General features: G+C 58.3%; 1 protein-coding gene across 1 annotated transcript; it reads right to left on the bottom strand.

The window, feature by feature from the left end:
* Positions 1-1,108: 1,108 nt before the first annotated feature.
* HDAC11 (histone deacetylase 11) lies at positions 1,109-15,643 on the bottom strand. The gene is made up of 10 exons (XM_060161049.1): positions 15,397-15,643; positions 14,279-14,427; positions 11,884-11,984; positions 6,673-6,789; positions 5,642-5,684; positions 5,308-5,384; positions 4,226-4,288; positions 3,870-3,966; positions 2,832-3,010; positions 1,109-2,659 (listed from the first exon to the last, which is right to left on the bottom strand). Coding segments are annotated over exons 1-10 (1,044 nt in total). The 5' UTR covers positions 15,399-15,643; the 3' UTR covers positions 1,109-2,443.
* Positions 15,644-16,912: the final 1,269 nt, after the last annotated feature.

Raw genomic sequence — 16,912 nt, 5'->3', positions numbered from 1 at the left:
TCTGTCTAGAGAGCACCCTTCACCCTTGCCTAACCTGACACAGCTGAGAACACATACTTTGGAAACGGGCAGAGCTGAGGTCAAACTTGGCTCTACCATTCACGAGACATGTGGCCTGAAGCAAACTCCTCGCCGACTCTCAGCGACCTCATCTGTAGAATGGGAATAATGACCTTCTCCATGGGACTCTGTGCATGGGCTAAAACACTAGCGTTTATCAGGCAGCTACCCCACGCCAGGCCTCTTGCCGTGTGAACTTTCAATCTTTATTTCCTTTAATCCTTAGGAGGTATGGATTCTTCACCTCAAGAACACATGGCAAGGCTTCCCTGGTGGCGCAGTGGTTAAGAATCCGTCTGCCAATGCAGGGGACACGGGTTCGAGCCCTGGTCTGGGAAGATCCCACATGCCACGGAGCAACTAACCCGGTGCGCCACAACTACTGAGCCTGCGCTCTAGAGTTCACGAGCCACAACTACTGAAGCCCGCGCGCCTAGAGCCCGTGCTCCGCAACAAGAGAAGCCACCGCAATGAGAAGCCCGTGTACCGCAACGAAGAGTAGCCCCCGCTCACCGCAAGTAGAGAAAGCCCACGCGCAGCAACGAAGACCCAAGGCAGCCAAAAATAAAATTAATTAATTTTAAAAAAACACACGGCAACCAGGTCGGATCAAAAGAGCCTTTATGGTTCTCTGGAGCAGAGGCTCCGTGGTGACAAGCCTGTCGCCGCCTGCCCCCCAAGGCTGCAGGCCGTGTCGGAGGTGAAGTGGTGTTAGGTGCCTCGAGTCCGATGCAGGGACCAAGGGCAGGGGCGGGGCAGGGACGGGGTGGGGTGGGGCGGGGCAGGGACGGGGTGGGGTGGGGCGGGGCAGGGACGGGGTGGGGTGGGGCGGGGCAGGGACGGGGTGGGGTGGGGCGGGGCAGGGACGGGGTGGGGCGGGGCAGGGACGGGGTGGGGTGGGGTGGGGTGGGGTGGGGCGGGGCAGGGACAGGGTGGGGTGGGGCGGGGCGGGACGGGGCGGGGCAGGGACGGGGCGGGGCAGGGACGGGGCGGGGTGGGGCGGGGCAGGGACGGGGCGGGGTGGGGCGGGGCAGGGGCGGGGTGGGGCGGGGCAGGGACGGGGTGGGGTGGGGCGGGGCGGGGCGGGTGCGGCGTCCAAGCCTAAGGAGTTCAGCGTGTTTGACACTTGGTGATCTTGGAACCCTTCCTGCCCCGCCCCCTCCAGCAGAGGGAGCGGCGAGAGGGGTGTGAGGGAGAAGGTAGGAGAATTCAGGAGACCCCCAGATGGCAATGAGCACAAGTCCCGTGGGGGGGTTGATCAGGGACGGCCCTCTTTCCCTCCCCACCTGCTTTGACCACGAAGAACACACCCAGGCAATGGAGCAGTGGACGCTCCCCCCGACCCCCCGCTTCCTGTGGGGTCCTGAGCATCCCCTTCAGAGTAGAGCTGACGACAACGTCAGGGCCCCCCCGGGCAGTGCACACCAGGGCCTGGCATTTTGGATGAGCCCAGTGGAGGCTGCAGCCCCCGCTGGGGCCCCACCCCAGCCCCCTACGCGTACAACCTGCAGGCCAGGATGGAGACCCTCTGCTCCCCTCCAGCAACGCCAGCCTGGCCTCACCAGCGCCTCAGTCCCCACCTGGGCCTCGGGGCCTGTGGGACCCAGCTTGGCCACCTGTCCCTCCCCGATTACCTGGTCCAGGCCTCACCTTCCTCTGTCCCTCAAGCCTCCAGAGCTAAGGCCTGTCCCTGAGTCAACAGTTCTTTCCCCCAAACCCGGCGCCCTCCCTGGACAGGCAAGATGCTGCTGAAGCAGGGGTTTGGGGCTACTCAGGCCTCCCCTCCCCTCCCCACCAGGGAGGGGCTCTCGGACAGCAGGTCCAGACCTCGCTTTATTAAAGGAGAAGCCAGATGGGAAAACCCACCTGCATCCCCTTCCCTGCCGCCCCCTCACATCCAGGACCAGGGCCCCTGCCTGCTGGCTGGGAATCCAGGGACCCCAGACGCCTAGCTCCAGCCCCCCCTCAGGTCTCCCACCCCTGAAGGGAGGAGGAGAGGGTGCAGAAGAGGAGGGAGGGGGCCCAACTGTGGAAGAGATGGAAGCTTCCTTGGTCTGAAACGGTCGCACTGTTTTGAAAACCAGAACACCCCACCCCTGGGGGCCCTCCCTGCGCCTGGGAGCTTCAACTGCCCTCCTCCCTCCTGGGAGAACTGCCGCCTGGTCAGGCCGTGACCGTGACCGTGTGGGTCTTTCTGGGACTCAGGCCCTGCCCTCTGCCCCCACCCGCAGAATGGCCCGGAGACCGCGACACCCAGTGCGGAGAGTGCAGCTGCGCGCGAGGTCCCCCCCCTCATTTGGAAAAGGAGAAGCACTGAGGGGCAGGTGGGCGGGCGGGCGGGCGGGTGGGCGGCAGGCAGGGAGCCACTCAGAGGGCAGTGTCTTCAGGGCACCTCCAGGGGCAGCAGGGGTGTGTCTGAGTTCTGTGCTGAGACGTTGGCTGGCTGGGGCCCGATGAGCCCCTGGCCATACAAATTAAGGATGGAGTCGGCAATGATGCGGGCTGTACGCTTCTGGTACCCGCCCGAGGTCACCATGAGGATGGGCACCTGGTGGCCTCGGACCAGCCGGAACACCAGCTCATCCCGCTTCACGACACCCTGGTGTGGGGGATGGGGAAGGCTGGAAAGTCCTGCTGCAGGTCTAACCCTGCTCCAGACTGCTGCTGCTTCTGCCCTTCCCCTCTGGCTTCAAGAGAAGCACCACTGCTGCCCACCTGCCCTGCCGCTGCTGTGTCCCTGGACCCTCCCCTGCCCCAGGGTCAGGAGGTACCTGCGGACTGATGGACAGCCCCCCGAGGCGGTCCCCCTCAAGGACGTCAGTGCCTGCGTTGTACACCACCACGTCGGGCTGATGCTCCTGGAGGGCTTTCTCCAGGTTCCTCTCCACCTTCCTCAGGTACTCATCATCCTCCGTGCCCCACTCCAGCTCCACCTTCCGCCTGATGGCCTCTGCGAGGGAGACAGCAGTAGCCCCAATGTGCAGGGGTGGGAAACTGAGGCTGGGGAGGGCGAGGACGGCCCATTTCCCCATCTGACTCCCCAGTGCTCGACCTCTTATTCACCCAAAACTAGGCTAAAAAAGAGCACACAAGCGGCAAGGGGGACCCAAAGGAAAGCAGGGGGATCACAGATGAAACACTGCCCTGGGGACTCAGGGACCCATGTCAGGTGTCTGAGCCCACTGTCTCCGTAAGTCCTTGCCTGGACACCCCATGTGCCCTTAGGTCCAAATCCAGAACATCTGACATTCAGTTCAGAAACGGGTCCCTGGGGCGGCAAAGCGGCTGATGTACGCACAGTGGCCCCGCCGGCTCTTACTGCGCAAATGTCCCTTCCCCACAGGGTGGGCAGGTCCCTGTGTTTCCAAAGCTCATCTGAGAGTCTCTACCTTTTAATTAATCCACCTGCATTTACTTAGTAACTATTATATTTGAACTAATTTCTGCCGTCTTATTTTATATTTATGTATTTTTCCCTCTTTTTTCTTTTTTGTCCGTCCCTTTTTTTTTTTTTTTTGTCCGTCCCTGTTTTTGACCAGACAGCTGCATACCTAGTAGAGAAGGCTACTTTAGTCTTTTGGTGGTTACCCCAAAAGAAGGACTCACAGTGTTTATTGGGCAGGTTTATGTGGTCTTGGGTGGGTCAAGTGACCTTTTTAGGTCTCCGTTTCCTCGTCAGTCTCCCCCTTGCAGGGATGCCGAGGATAAATAAATGAAGGGACCTCTGCAGGTCCCAGCATGTAGGAAAGGCCCCAGAGAGAGCCCCATCCAAGCAAGAGGCCCTGCGGCTGAGGGACAGGGCAGCTTACGCTTGGCAAAGCGGTCCCCGGGGTAGATGTGGCGGTTGTAGACGTCCATGATGTACACGCGCTTGTCGCCCATGAAGTCCCGCTCGTGCCCGTTGCCCTGTGGGGAACACACGGAAGCCACTCACAGGCAGGTGCCCCGGGAAAGGCACCCCCAACCACACCCCAGGAAACACCCCACGTGCCTGGGTGCGGGCGTGCCTGGGTGTGGGCGGCAGAGGCCCAGCCTGGGGCTTGGGGGATGCTCCTGGGGGAGCGGAGCCCACAGCACGGTGGTGCGCGTCAGAGGCAGCTGGGGAGTGCGGGGAGGTGGCCTGGGGGGCGGGCCTGTGGGACCCCGGGCCCCACCAGGCACTCACCTGATGGGCATCGAGATCAACGATGGTGGCTCTGCAGACACCCTCCACTCGCTCAAACAGAAACTGCCCAGGGCGGGAGAGGGGAGAGGTAAGGACCACACAGGCCAGAGGACACAGCCCTGTAGAGGCTCCCACTTAGCGAGGGGGTGGGCCGAAGCCTGTACATGCTTATGGGAGATCAGGCCACCAGGCAGAGCCCTGGGGAGCTGTGTGGCTCTGGAGAAGCCTGTGTGTGTATTCAGGGAAGGCTCCCTGGAGGGGCACGTGCTGTACCCTGAAGGGCCAGAGGTGAGGAGGTTAAGAGAGTTGGCCCTCCGCGACAGCTCAGGATTCCCGGGGAAATGCTGGGGTGCAGAGCGGGGAACCCCCCTCGAGGCTGTGCCTGGAACTTCATTCTGCCATCTCCACCTTCCTACAGGGCCCAGCCCTAAAGCCTCCTCCTCTGAGAAGCCCTCCTTCCCCTCCCCCACCCTCCAAGAAGGTCTCCTTGCGTCCCCCTCTCCGAATGAGCAGGGTTGCTGACTTGTCCCTCCTCCCCGTGGGGACAGGAGCCACGGGGCCCATGCCAACCCCGAGCACGAGGCCACGCGCGGGTGCTGAGGCAGCACTGCGGTCTGACCGACGTGGAGACCGCTGCCAGCTCTGCCCCTTCCGGCTGTGCCCTCGCCCCTCTGGGCCCGTTTCCTCATCTCCTCCTCTGTAAAACATGAGGATGCAGGGGCGAGCCCTGGAGGATGGAGGCGGCCACAGGGCTGGGCCCGCGGTAAATGCTAGCCATTGTCACCACCATCAGGTTCATTATTTCTATCTCACCCTTCTCATAATTTAATATTGACATGGAAACTGTTCCCCTCCGGTCCCCTGCCACTGTTGAAGGCTGTCACCTCTGGACCGTCTCAGGCAACACGAAAAAGCAAGTGTCGCATCTGGGTTTGGGTCCCAGCCCGGCTGAGGGACCCGGGCGAGCTCCCGCCCCTTCTGGGCCTCAGCTGTCTTCTCTACAATGCGGGGTGAGCACACCAGATTGGGGGATTCCAGGGAGGCTCTCGGAGGTGACCCCCCCCACATGCTCTCGGGCACACCTTGATGGCAAGCGTGATGTCTGCGTAGGCGCAGAAGCCCCCGCCCCGGTCGCTGGAGCAGTGGTGGAAGCCGCCGCCTGCGAGGACAGCCGAGGTGTTGCCAGGGCCAGGCTCAAGGCCCAGACGCCCCCCTCCCACCTTCCTCCCAGGGCCCCCCTCCCCGCTCAGCTCCCAGGGACGGCTCCGGGCTCCAGGCTGCCTAAGTCAGCTGACCCCACGTGGGCATGTCACCATCCCTGGGTCAGGAGGCAGCTTTGCCATCGCGGCCACCCCTGTCCACAGTGGCACCAGAGCTGCTGCCCCCAGGACCCAGGCCAGGCCACGGGGCACTCACCTATGTTGATAGCCCAGCCTCGCTCCACGGCCAGCTTCCCCGCCTTTGGAAACAAGCACAGGATGAGGGGTGCGGGCGGCCAATTCCTGCACTTACTTATTCATTGAATCACTCATCCCATAAACACCATTTCCAGCCAGCTCCAAGGTGGGGATGAGCTGGGAGGTGGGGTACAGGAAGCACCCACCCATCCCCAGCAAACCCCGAACTGGCTGGCTTATGAGACATGCGGTGCGTAAGCCCCTGTGCAATTTGGTGAGGAGACTGGAGGAAATCAAAGTTCAGTTCTTAGGATGGAACGTGAGCTGACAAGGGTTCTCAAGCAGCTTTTAAAGGGAAAATGGACAAATTTTTGTTCCTGGAAATACTGTCGCCTTATTACTGAAATCCTATAGGAAATCATAATTTTGGGGTGGGCAGTAATATTCTAATAAACTTTCAAAATGCACAAATTTGCAAAGCTGAAAAGAAAACTATAGGGGTCAACAGGTATTAATCCCTGTCTGGGTTGGATCATTGTACATTCAAATCATTTCAGCTCCTCTACCTCCAATCAACTCAGCAGTCTGTGGTGAATTTTAGAGAAAACTACACACAGAATGTGAAACCCAGTTTTGCTGCAACTGTTTGTGACTGTCACACCCACGATGGGGGGGAGGGGCACCATCCATCGCTGACGTCATAGGGGTTTGTTTCCATCTGAAATTTGAGTAGCTCGGAGTCACAGTTTTAGGACATACTCTCCAGGGGGTGGGATACATCTTATACACCAGCAAATACGGTAACTCTAACAGGTGGTCTTGGGGGCAGAACAGTGAATTCTAATGTCCCAGCCAGGCAGGAGAGGCTTTGGAAGAAAGAGTTCTTGTTGCTGCCTTGAGGAATATTTAGGATTTTGCTCAACTACTCAGCAGCACGAGGCATTCTAGATGGAGAGCCCAGGGTGGGCAAAGACCCAGGGTGGGAAGGAGCCTGGGGTGGAGGGCCCAGCCCAGCCGCTGCTCCCCGCCCCAAACCAGCTCCCCACCTACCATTATGGTTCCTCCCGTCTGGGTCCGGAGGGGCTTCAGCACCTTCCTCTGTACCAGGAAGTTGGGCAGGAAGATGACAGGGGGGATTTCTGTGATGGTTGCGACAGCAAAGGACCACTGTGGAAAGAGATGTGGGCCATTGGCCTCCCTCTGCCCGGTGAGCCCAGAGGCAGCAGCGGGGAAGCAGATTCCCCCTGGGCCAGCTTCGGGGTGGCGCGGGGGGGGGACTTTGGGCGAGCGCAGCTCCTTGGGTGAGAAATGGGAGCTCCCACCGTGGCTGAGCTCTGGGCTCAGTACAGAGATGCTCACAACCGCACTCTCCTTAAAGCTAAGTCAGCCCTCGGTCCTCGTGCTCCAAGGCCCTCGGCTGCCCTCTTGTGCCCAGAAGGAGAGCTGCAGGGGACTCCAGGTCACCACGGAGCCCACCCAGAACTGGCCCAGCCCACCCACTGCACAGAGGGGCACTGAGGCCCCGGAGAGGCGGGGGGCTGGGGGGAGGATCTTTCCTTCCGAGGTCACAGGGAGTCACTGACGGAGCCAGGACTCCCCATCCACCGGGAATCAGTCATCCCTTCAAATGGGGCTGGATGTCCTCATCCTCCACTGCTGAGGCAGGAGGGTCTGGAGCACCGAGAAGGCGTCTGCACCAAGATAAGGACACAGGCCTTCCCTATAACCTCCCGAGCCCTGGGCAAGCATCCATGCACCCCGCTCCTAGACCATCTCCTGCCTGCCTGGGAACGCCCGAGGTCCAGACCCTGCTCTCCACTGACCCCAAGCAGAGCCCTGGAGGGGCCCCAGCACTTGGTAGGTATTTACTAAGCGCCTGCTAGGCTGCAGGTCCCAAGATGGCACTGCTCCTGGCCTCACGGACACATAGCAGCCCAGCAGGGAGGCGCTGATATGCAACGCGACAGCCTTGCTGGGGAGAGGGAGAACATGGTCTGGCTGGACAGCTGCGAGACCCATGTGTGTGTGTGTGTGTGTGTGTGTGTGTGTGTGTTTTCGTGCATGTGTGCAGAGGTGTGCATATGCACATGCATTCATGTGTATGCGTGTGTGGTAAGGGGCAGATCCAGAGAAGGGAAGACAGCCAGCTCCACCCATCTGTCCCGCCAAGCCCATCACCCAGCACCGGTCCGGCACACGTGAGGCAGAGAACCACTGTTCGCTACAAGTAAGTGAGCAACGAGCCCCTGAAGGAAAACACTGAGTCGATGCCCCCCTCCCACCCTCGGCAAGCCAGCAGGGGACAGAGAATGAAAGAAGAGGAAGCCATAGCCCCAGACAGAAATTAAGAAAGCAATTTCATTTACAACACCTTCAAAAAGAATAAATTTACCAAGCAGGTATAAGACTCATACACGGAAAACTACAAAACGCCGCTGACAGAACTTAAAGAAGATCTAAATAAGTGGAAAGACATCTTGTGTTCATGGGCTGGAAGACCTAACATTGTAAAGATGTCAGTTCTCTCCTAATTCATCTCCAGATGCACAATTCCTGCCAAAATCCCAATGGCCTTTTTTTTTTCTCTGCAGAAATGGAGAAGCTGATCCTGTAACCCTGGGCGTCCTGTTTCCCTGGGACTCTCTGAGACTCGCCCCCCCAGCTGCTCCGTGGCACACACGGGGGCCTGTGTCTCTTCTCCCACAGGCGCCGGGCGCTGTGAGGGTAGCAACGAGGCCCAAGTTGTGCCCAGACTCCCTGGGGCTCCAGCCACAATTTCTGGGACATCCTTGGCATCCTTGGCTTCCTTGGCTTGCAGACCCCACACCCAATCTGAACAAAAGAAAATCCTATTGTTCCAACTTCATAACAAACCCCAAGTTCTGCCACGTACCCCCCCAGGTCACAGCTACTTCCAGCCTCATCTGAGAGGCCAGGCTCTCTCACCAGGATCATTGCAACCACCTGCTCCCTCCCAGGCTCCCTGCTTTTGTTCTGACAGACTGGTCTCAACCATTCCCATCACAGCTGCCAAGCAATCCTGTTAAAATCTAGGTCAGATCACGTCCCCCTGCTTGAAACACTCCTGGGCTCCCACCTCCTTCAGAGCAAAGCCACAGCGACCACAGGCCCTCTGTGGCCTGGCCCCAATCATTTTCCGACCCCACCCCTTACTGTCTCCCTCCCATTCCTCCCATCCAGTCACTTAGTCCTCGCTGCTGCTGGAACACACTGGAGATACTCCTGCCTCAGGGCCTTTGCACTTGCTGACCCTTCTGCTCGGAATGCCTACCCCCAGACGCCCACCGAGCCCACTCCCTCAGGGCCCTCAGTCCACGGTCACATGGCAGTGAGACCCCCGGCCTCCTATTTTGAAGGGCGGTCCTCCCCACCCCCTTTCCTGCTGTCCTTTACCCAAGGCACTGAGCGCCTTTTAACACACCAACTCCGTCCCATCAAGAGAGGGATTCAGTCTCTTCTGTTCCGCCATCATCCTACACCCAGAGCCTGGTCCTCTAAACACTCACTACATAAATGTGTCCCGAGCACTGCCCAGCACAGGCTACACAGGGACTACATGTCAGGTCTGCATCCCACCACCCGGCGCCCCACGGCAAACTGTCACAGGGTCAGCACAAGGCAGGAGCCTGGCCCTGGCCCGACCCAAACCCCACCCTCAGTGGGGCCGACTCTGGGCCTTGCACACAGCAGGCGCTCAATAAACACTTGTTTCCCTGAATGGACGTCATCTGGCAAACATCAGCCCACTGCACCTCGTTCAATGCCCAGTGTATTAAGCATTGAAGGCCACACCAGTGCAGGGCCAGGCATGAGCCCGGAACACGGGTATGGGGCAGTACGGGCAGGGCACACACAGGACCGCTGAGGAGAAGCAGCCCTGGGGGTCCTGCAGCAGAGAAAAGAGGAAAGACACGTCGTGGACAGCAGGGGCCAGGGGGCTGTTCCCGAGAGCAGCCCCTAGACACCACACAATGCCTGGAACGTGCATGGGTCTCACCTGAGCGTCTGGGGCACCTGACCCCACATCACTCTCCTGTGGCACCTGGAACAAAATCCAAACTCCTCCTGAGGCCTGCAGGGCTTGTGGACCAGGGCTGCTGGCCTCCCTGACCACATCACGTGCCACGTCAGCGTTTCATTCCCTTCAACCTGGCCACTCAAGCAACCCTCTCCCCTTCGGGAGGCCAAGCCCCCTCCCTCTCCAGGCCTGAGACTCTGGACATTCTTCTTTTAAAACTCCACATGAGGATCACCTACTCCTCATTCTTTGATCTCTGCTCACACCTCACCTCCTCTGTGAGGCCCTCCCTGACTGCTCAAGCTAAATGAACATACCTCTGCCTAATTACCCTTTTTTTTCCCTTCATAGCCCTTGGTGCTCTCCGAAATGCTCTTGTACGGTTACTTCTTTATTTTCAGTCTTCTTTAATGAAATACAAATCCATGGGAGCAGGGAAACTTGCTTATTCTTTTTTTTCTTTGCACCCAGTCAGTATTCGATATAGACGTGCTGCGTGACTGAATACTTCTTCACCTTAGTAGGTCATGTGGAAATCATCATGTTTCTCCTTTTGCTCTGGCTGCCAGGGAGCTCCAAATACATGGCACAACCATAGCACCTTGGTTATGTTGGCATATCTGAAGTCTCCTCCTGTCCTTGACCTCAATTTTCTATTTGGGGCTCTACTTATTTGCATTATTGCTTATCACATAGTAAGCTGCCTTCAGGCTTCTGGAGTCCCAAGGCCAGGCATGCAGTCAGTCCCACACCGTTCCCTGAAAAGCCCCTCAAACGGATGGAGCCCTGGAGCCCTGGAGCCCATCCCCCATCCCCAGCGTTATCCTGGCACTGGCTCCAGCCTGGCGCCACTCTGTTCTGGTCTCTCCCTGCCCCCACCCTCACCCTCTGGACTCTGGCAAGCATGTCCTCCTGACCGAGCTGCTGGGCTGTGACCACGCATGTCCGGGCCCTGGGAAACCAGAGCAGCCAAGTGCTGGGCTTCGTGCCAAGGCCTCGCACACCTCGCTCTCCCGGGAGCCAGGTTTCAACCTCTTCCTGGTAATCTTCATGAGCTCACACTGTCACGGATCCATCTAGAATTCTCACAGCTCAGGCCGGCGTGGAGGAGGACAGAGGGCAGCTGCCGTGGCCTGGAACCCGGAAGACCTGACCGGATGCCCTGCCTGGGGTCTCCCCCGGGCCTGCTGGACTTCCCAGGTGACCTTGAGCAGGTGGGGCCTCTTTCTGGGCCTAGGTGTTTCCACCTATGGGGAAGAAGCCTGGTGACCTCTGGCGCCCACTCTAGCTCTGAGTCTAAGATGAGTCCTGCTGGGAAGCCTAGCGGTCAGGGGCCAGGACTCCACGCCCTTGGGGACAGAGAACCTGTGGCATCCCTGACGCACCAGGTTCTGATGCCACCCCGAGCCCAGCCTGCCCTCTTCTCCCACACAGGGGACTGACTGAACGCCTCTACCCTCAGAACCACACTGAGGAGAGCCATGCAGCTCCTCTAGAAGGAGGTCACCACGGGCAGACCCCATGTGCTCTGCAGGTGGGCTTCAAAAATCTTCCAATGAGTTGCTACATTAAGAAATCAGGAACTGTCACTTAACATCTGGATTTCTGGCTTCTCTTTGAAAGCTGGGCCCACGGTGGAGGCTGGGCGGCAGCCACCAGCTTGGGAAGGGCAGGAGCTCCAGTTGTCCCAGACACCACCCACCACTTGTTTATGTTCCCTGCTGGGCCCTGGGGCGTAAAAACTCGTTTGCAGCCCAACAGTTTCCAACACGTCTTTAGCTGCAGAAGCCCTTGAAACAGCATCTTATACTTTAGCCCGAGGTAAAAATAGGCCAAAGTGGAATAGCTTTGGTTGAATGGGGACAAGGGACTGGGGCCCCCCCACCCATCATCCCAGCAGGGGTCTTTGAGGACTGTCCACATAGCACAGATTGAAAGTCACTGATGCAGAAGCCCAAAACCCCAGTGAAGGTTCAACCCCCACCAAGTGGCCATCCCTGCTTTCATACTCCAAGGATGGGGAGCTCACTATCCCCTGGACTAGCCTAGCCCACCCCTGGCATCTGCCTTTCTAGGACACCTCTCTCCTGTCGGGGATCACAGCCTCACATGCTCCCCCTGCACAGGGACAGGAATGGAGCCCCTCGAGGCTGTGCATCCCCAGGCTAAGCGGCCCCCTCCTCCAGCCCCTCCTTCTGGCTGGCAGCCCCCGGGCCCTGTACCTTCAGCTCGTTGAGATAGCGTCTCGTGTGCACCACCAGCAGGTCTTCGTCCGAGGCCTCCCGTGCCTCCACCAGCATGCTGTCTGATAGAAGTTTCTCTTCTGAAACCACAAAGCAGGCCCCATGCATCCCTGCCGCCTCCAGGCCAGGCCCAGCCCCAGCCCCTCCCACAGGCTGGCAGCCCTGCCCCAGGACAAGGTGGGCCCTGGTGGCTTGTGGGCAGTCTGAGAACGGGCCACCTCTCAGGCCAGTGGGGACAGCGGCCAGGCCCTCGGGCCAGGGGACATACGACATTGTGCACAGTGATCCTCGTGTTTCCCAGGCCACTGACAGCCGGGAGGCGAGCTCAAGCGTGACTGGACACCTTCTAGAGGCAGGTAGCACACGGCTCATTAACGCTGACTCTCAAGGTGAGAAAAAGCTCTTCTGATCGATTCTCCCTCCACCTTGGGATGACATCATGGGGGGGTTGGTATACGGGGGGCCTCTCTTTAACACCTGCCTGACCCTTGCTCATCTCCCTTTTTTTAACCCCCCAAAAGGAGCAATCAGTTTCACAGTACGCAGCAACAGTAAGCTGCCTGAGCTGAAACAACACTGTTGTTTTCATTGCATTTATTTTTTACCGTGACCTTCTATTTATGGCAAATGAAACTGGCTTTTTCCATTTAGATGACATAATGTTTCCTTTTAAAACAGGTTTATTTAAGTTTCTTAAAACGAAGGCTAAGTCAATAAAAACTATGAAGTAAATAATGGAACAGGTGGTATGAGGCGATGGCAAGGGACCAAGAGTGGTTTGCAAATGACTGATGTTTGGGAAAAACCATGTTATTTCATTACCACATACGCATACACCAGACAAGACTTGCTCCCTTTTGCAACAGAAGAAATAAGGCAGAGAGGACGAAGTGCTCTAGGGCACAGTGACAACAGGACCATGATGCTCTGGTTCTAGGGAAGTCGAAGGACAAGGTCAGAATCTAGGGGACCTATGCTAATGTGTCACTCTTAGAAACCAACCCTGGTAGAAACCAACTAGTTCCATACACTTCTCACAAAGAGCTCCACATATAGCAGGTATCCCCCCTACCCCAAACACTCCATGGCTCCCCACTGCCTTCCGGCAAGGAACCAGCTGTTTTCTTGGCGGTACCCAAGGCCCTTCACCATGTGGCCCTGGCTCCTTTCCACCCACATGCTCAGAGGAAACTCAGGAAAATGGTCAGCTCAGAGTGAGGGGGACAAGGAACCCTTATGTTGCGCTACTGGGTGACACAGGAGCCCAAGAAGGGGCAATGAACACAGAGACTCAGGACCACTGGAAGCAGAGCATAAAGGACCCCATTCAGGAAGGCATGAGAACAGCCAGGGGAGAGGCAGGATGGCTCCGCTCACCTCACCAGAGCTCTTGCCATGGCTGCACACCACTTGTACTCTTTTCTACTTAATATTTTTCTTTGAATATGCACTCTGGTCACTATTGCAAGTGGAAAATCAGTATCCCTTGCCATAAACAGAAGTTAACCAAAAATAAAAACAAAAAATATAAAAACAAATAACAGTGTTATTAATCTCTAACTTGACTCTATTTTCTGCCAGGTGCAGAGACTGAGGCTCGCTCTAGATTTGCTAAAAAGGGAGATGGGCTTAGGTGTTAAAGACGGGCTAGCCCCACAGTGAAACTTCCCCCAGGTGTCATCAGAGGGATTGTGCGATTTAAAGATATGCAATGTTTCATCCTATGCCAGGCAACATTTCGGGTAGTATTTCCTACTTCCCTCAGTTAAAGAACCCACAATACAAGGAACTAGAATATTTTTTTTCACCAGCCTACTGTGATGCCTGAATTTTCCACATGAACCAGACCCCTAGATTACAAACCACAATTGAAACAACGTGCTCCCCAGAGCACCACCCCACTCAGGGGATGAGCCATGAAGCGGACGAGCCTGGGGCTCTGAGGTCCAGGCCCCATTCCCCCACTCAATAGCTGTGTGCCTTTGGGCACATTTCCTAACTCTCTGGGCCCCAAGTTCCTTCATTTGTAATCCGTGAGGTTGGAGCAGAGGTTGTCCACTTCCCAGACTCTAGGAGCTTGTGGGCTATGGACAATGCATTCCTCCAAGCATCAGCTCCCCTTCTACTGGGTCTCCAGGGGCAGAGACAGGACTTAGGTCCACAGCGATGGAGAGCCAGTGAAGGTGTGATACGGGAGCATATCATGCTTAGAAGTCTGTGTTGGAAAGATCCTTTTGACAGCACGGGTGGGAGGCTGTCTCAGGGCTGACACTGGAGGTGGGAGGGCCTGACGCTTGTGCCAGGGAAAGAGCAGCAGGTGGTGGCAGGTGGGCTGGAGAAAGCAGATGCAGGGTCCGAGTGGGGCCTTCCATACCTTTTAGGAAGCTGATCACTTTGCCCCATTTTCCTGCATCAAAGGGGTGCAGCTTCTCCAGGCCCAGGAAGGTTATGTTGTAGCGCGGTGAGTACACGATGGGCCAGCGTGACTCCGGCACATGCTGGTACAGCTGAGTTGGGTGTGGCCTTCCATGGGCACAGAGACAGACATGCACAGACAGGAACAGTCTCACCGTGGGAAGCAGCTTCCCCTTCTGCGCCAGCAGGCTGGGATTGAGCAGACAGCCCTGACCCAGTACCACCAGCTCCCTCGGTGGCAGAAAAAGGGCCACTCACCAACAGCAACAACAGTAATAATAGCGGTTCCTTACTGAGCTCCCTGAACCGTTCAACCCAATCCTCACAGCAGCCCTGGGGGGTAGGCACCACCATCCCACCGGAGGCTCCGGGAGGGAACCAGGTGCGCCCAAGGTCACACGGGTCTGTGGAACAGCAGATGTGAACCCAGGTGTGTCTGGCTGTAAGGCCTCAGCACCTCACCTCCACATGATAACAATTACATCAACAGCTCTGTGGCCGTAGGCCTCGCTTTCCTCAACTGTAAAATGTGTGGCTGTTGAGAAGAATGAGATAACGCATTTAACAACTGAGCACAGAAAGCGCCCTTTCCCTGAGAGCTGAGGTGACAGTTCCCAGAAACAGCAGGTCGGGGCTCACGCAGGCTGCGGCCCAACCCGGAGCCAGGAATGGGGTCACCTGGGGCCCCGCCGCGCAACTGACCCCCATAACACCTCCGCAGCTGCCGCACAGGGAACAGAAACCCGGCTGCCACTGCGGGGGCCTCCGCTTAGCTGGTGGGGCCCGAGGGCAGACGTCAGAGCTGCGCTTGTAGCGAGCCCCCGCCGGGACGGCGCCTCGCGCCGGCGCCCGTCCCGTGGGCCGCAGATTGGCGGCGCTGGGCTGGTCCGGCACGCGGGGCCGGCCTGGCCACAAGAGGCCCGAGCGCCCCTCACCCGCCATACCTGGGCCCGCACCTGGCGGGCTCGCCCGGCCGCCCGCGCACTGGTGCTCCCGCCCACCGGGACCCCCGGGAACCCCCCGGGCTTGGCCCGGCGCCCCATCCCGCGCCCCCATCCCCGCCCCCGCCGCACTCACATGCCGGGGCCGGGCCCTCCCAGCGCTGCCACCACTCCGCGACCGGGCGGGCCGGGGAGCGGCCCCGCCCAGGACACGCCCCCAGCCTCTGTCGTCTCCACTGGGGGCGGAGCTCCGAAGATTCGGCTCCGCCCCGCCTCCACTCGCGCCTGCGTCACAGCACAGAGGTCTGGAGTCCCGCACAGAGCGCCTCTGCGGGAGGGAGGCCACGCCACCCAACGCCCTTCAAGCGCGAAGTCCCCCCTTCCTCAGACTAACACCCAGTGAGATCTCGCCCGGCTCGGAAGCCGCGCCCCTTATGGGGAGGACCGCTCGTCCCAGAGTTGGAACGGGAGGCATCGCCCCGCCCCATGGGAGGGGCCAGCCTATGCCCCGCCCCCGGCCGTCAGGCCTTCCTGCGCGGTCTCAAGGCTTGGGCGCCCTGGGTGTTAGGGACGCCGGGCTTCCCGGCGGACTCCGAGGCGGAGCCGCTGTGTGGCCTTGGGCAAGCGTCCGGGCTCTGTGGTCTCTGTTTCCACGAGTAAAATGGAAGAGTGGGGGGCGTGTGTTCTGGCCCTGACATCTCCGACCTAATGGGATGCATGACCACACTGACTTGAGGCCACCCACTCCCCCCCACTGCCCAGCCCCATCTGGCGGCTCTGACATGAGACAAGCGCTCTCCACACAGTTCTTTAGGCTCTCTGAGCCTCAGTGACCTTACCAGTAGAATCAGACTGGTGATCCAGTCTTCAGGGTACAGTTGTTTATCTGCACACTCACCCCGGCCCCGCCCCGGGAAGCCAAGAGGAGCCCGGCGACAGCTGAGAGTGTCTTGGGGCTGGATCCTGGGAGGAGGCCCCAACAACAGAGCCCCAGAGGACAGAGACAATGGGCTTCTCTGTAGGCCCAGCTGCCCCGCCCACCAAACAGAAGCAGCTGACCCCAGGGCTGCCAGGAGCAGGGCAGCTGAGATCGCTGTGTCGGTGTGACGGGGGTGGAGGTGAGGGGGCACCCTGAAGGGGAAGGGCACAGACGTTTGAACAGTGCCCTGCACGTGCCCATCACCTGATTGCACGATGACCCTGGATTCTCACAACCTAATCCTATGAGGGTTACCATCATCACCCTAATTTTATCATGAGGTAACTGAGGTTCAGGTCTGGATTAAACCCAGACCGCTGCCTGCCTGCAGCGCTGTGGCCTTGGGTAACTGGCTTCGGCTCTCTGGTCCTTCATTTCTGTGTCTGAAAATGAAGTGATGCCTGCCCCTCCACCCATGGGGAGGCTGAGAGAATCCAAAGAGATAATCATGCTAATTATTATTTAAATAGCACATAGCTTGTGTTACGGCAATTCTAAAAGCTTTATGCTCATTTGATCCTTACGGCACCACTAGGAGTGGAACTATGGTTATCCCCATTTTACAGATGAGGAAACTGGGGCACAGAATGAAGTAATTTGCCAAGAGGTCAGGGATGTGGACAGAAAAAATATAGCCACAGAAAGAAAAAATTAATATTTAATAACAACAAGG

This window comes from Lagenorhynchus albirostris, chromosome 10 (assembly GCF_949774975.1).
Source record: "Lagenorhynchus albirostris chromosome 10, mLagAlb1.1, whole genome shotgun sequence".
In the NCBI taxonomy this organism is placed as follows: domain Eukaryota; kingdom Metazoa; phylum Chordata; class Mammalia; order Artiodactyla; family Delphinidae; genus Lagenorhynchus; species Lagenorhynchus albirostris.
Note: the sequence above shows the minus strand (reverse complement) of the source record. Positions and strands in the feature narration are given on the sequence as shown.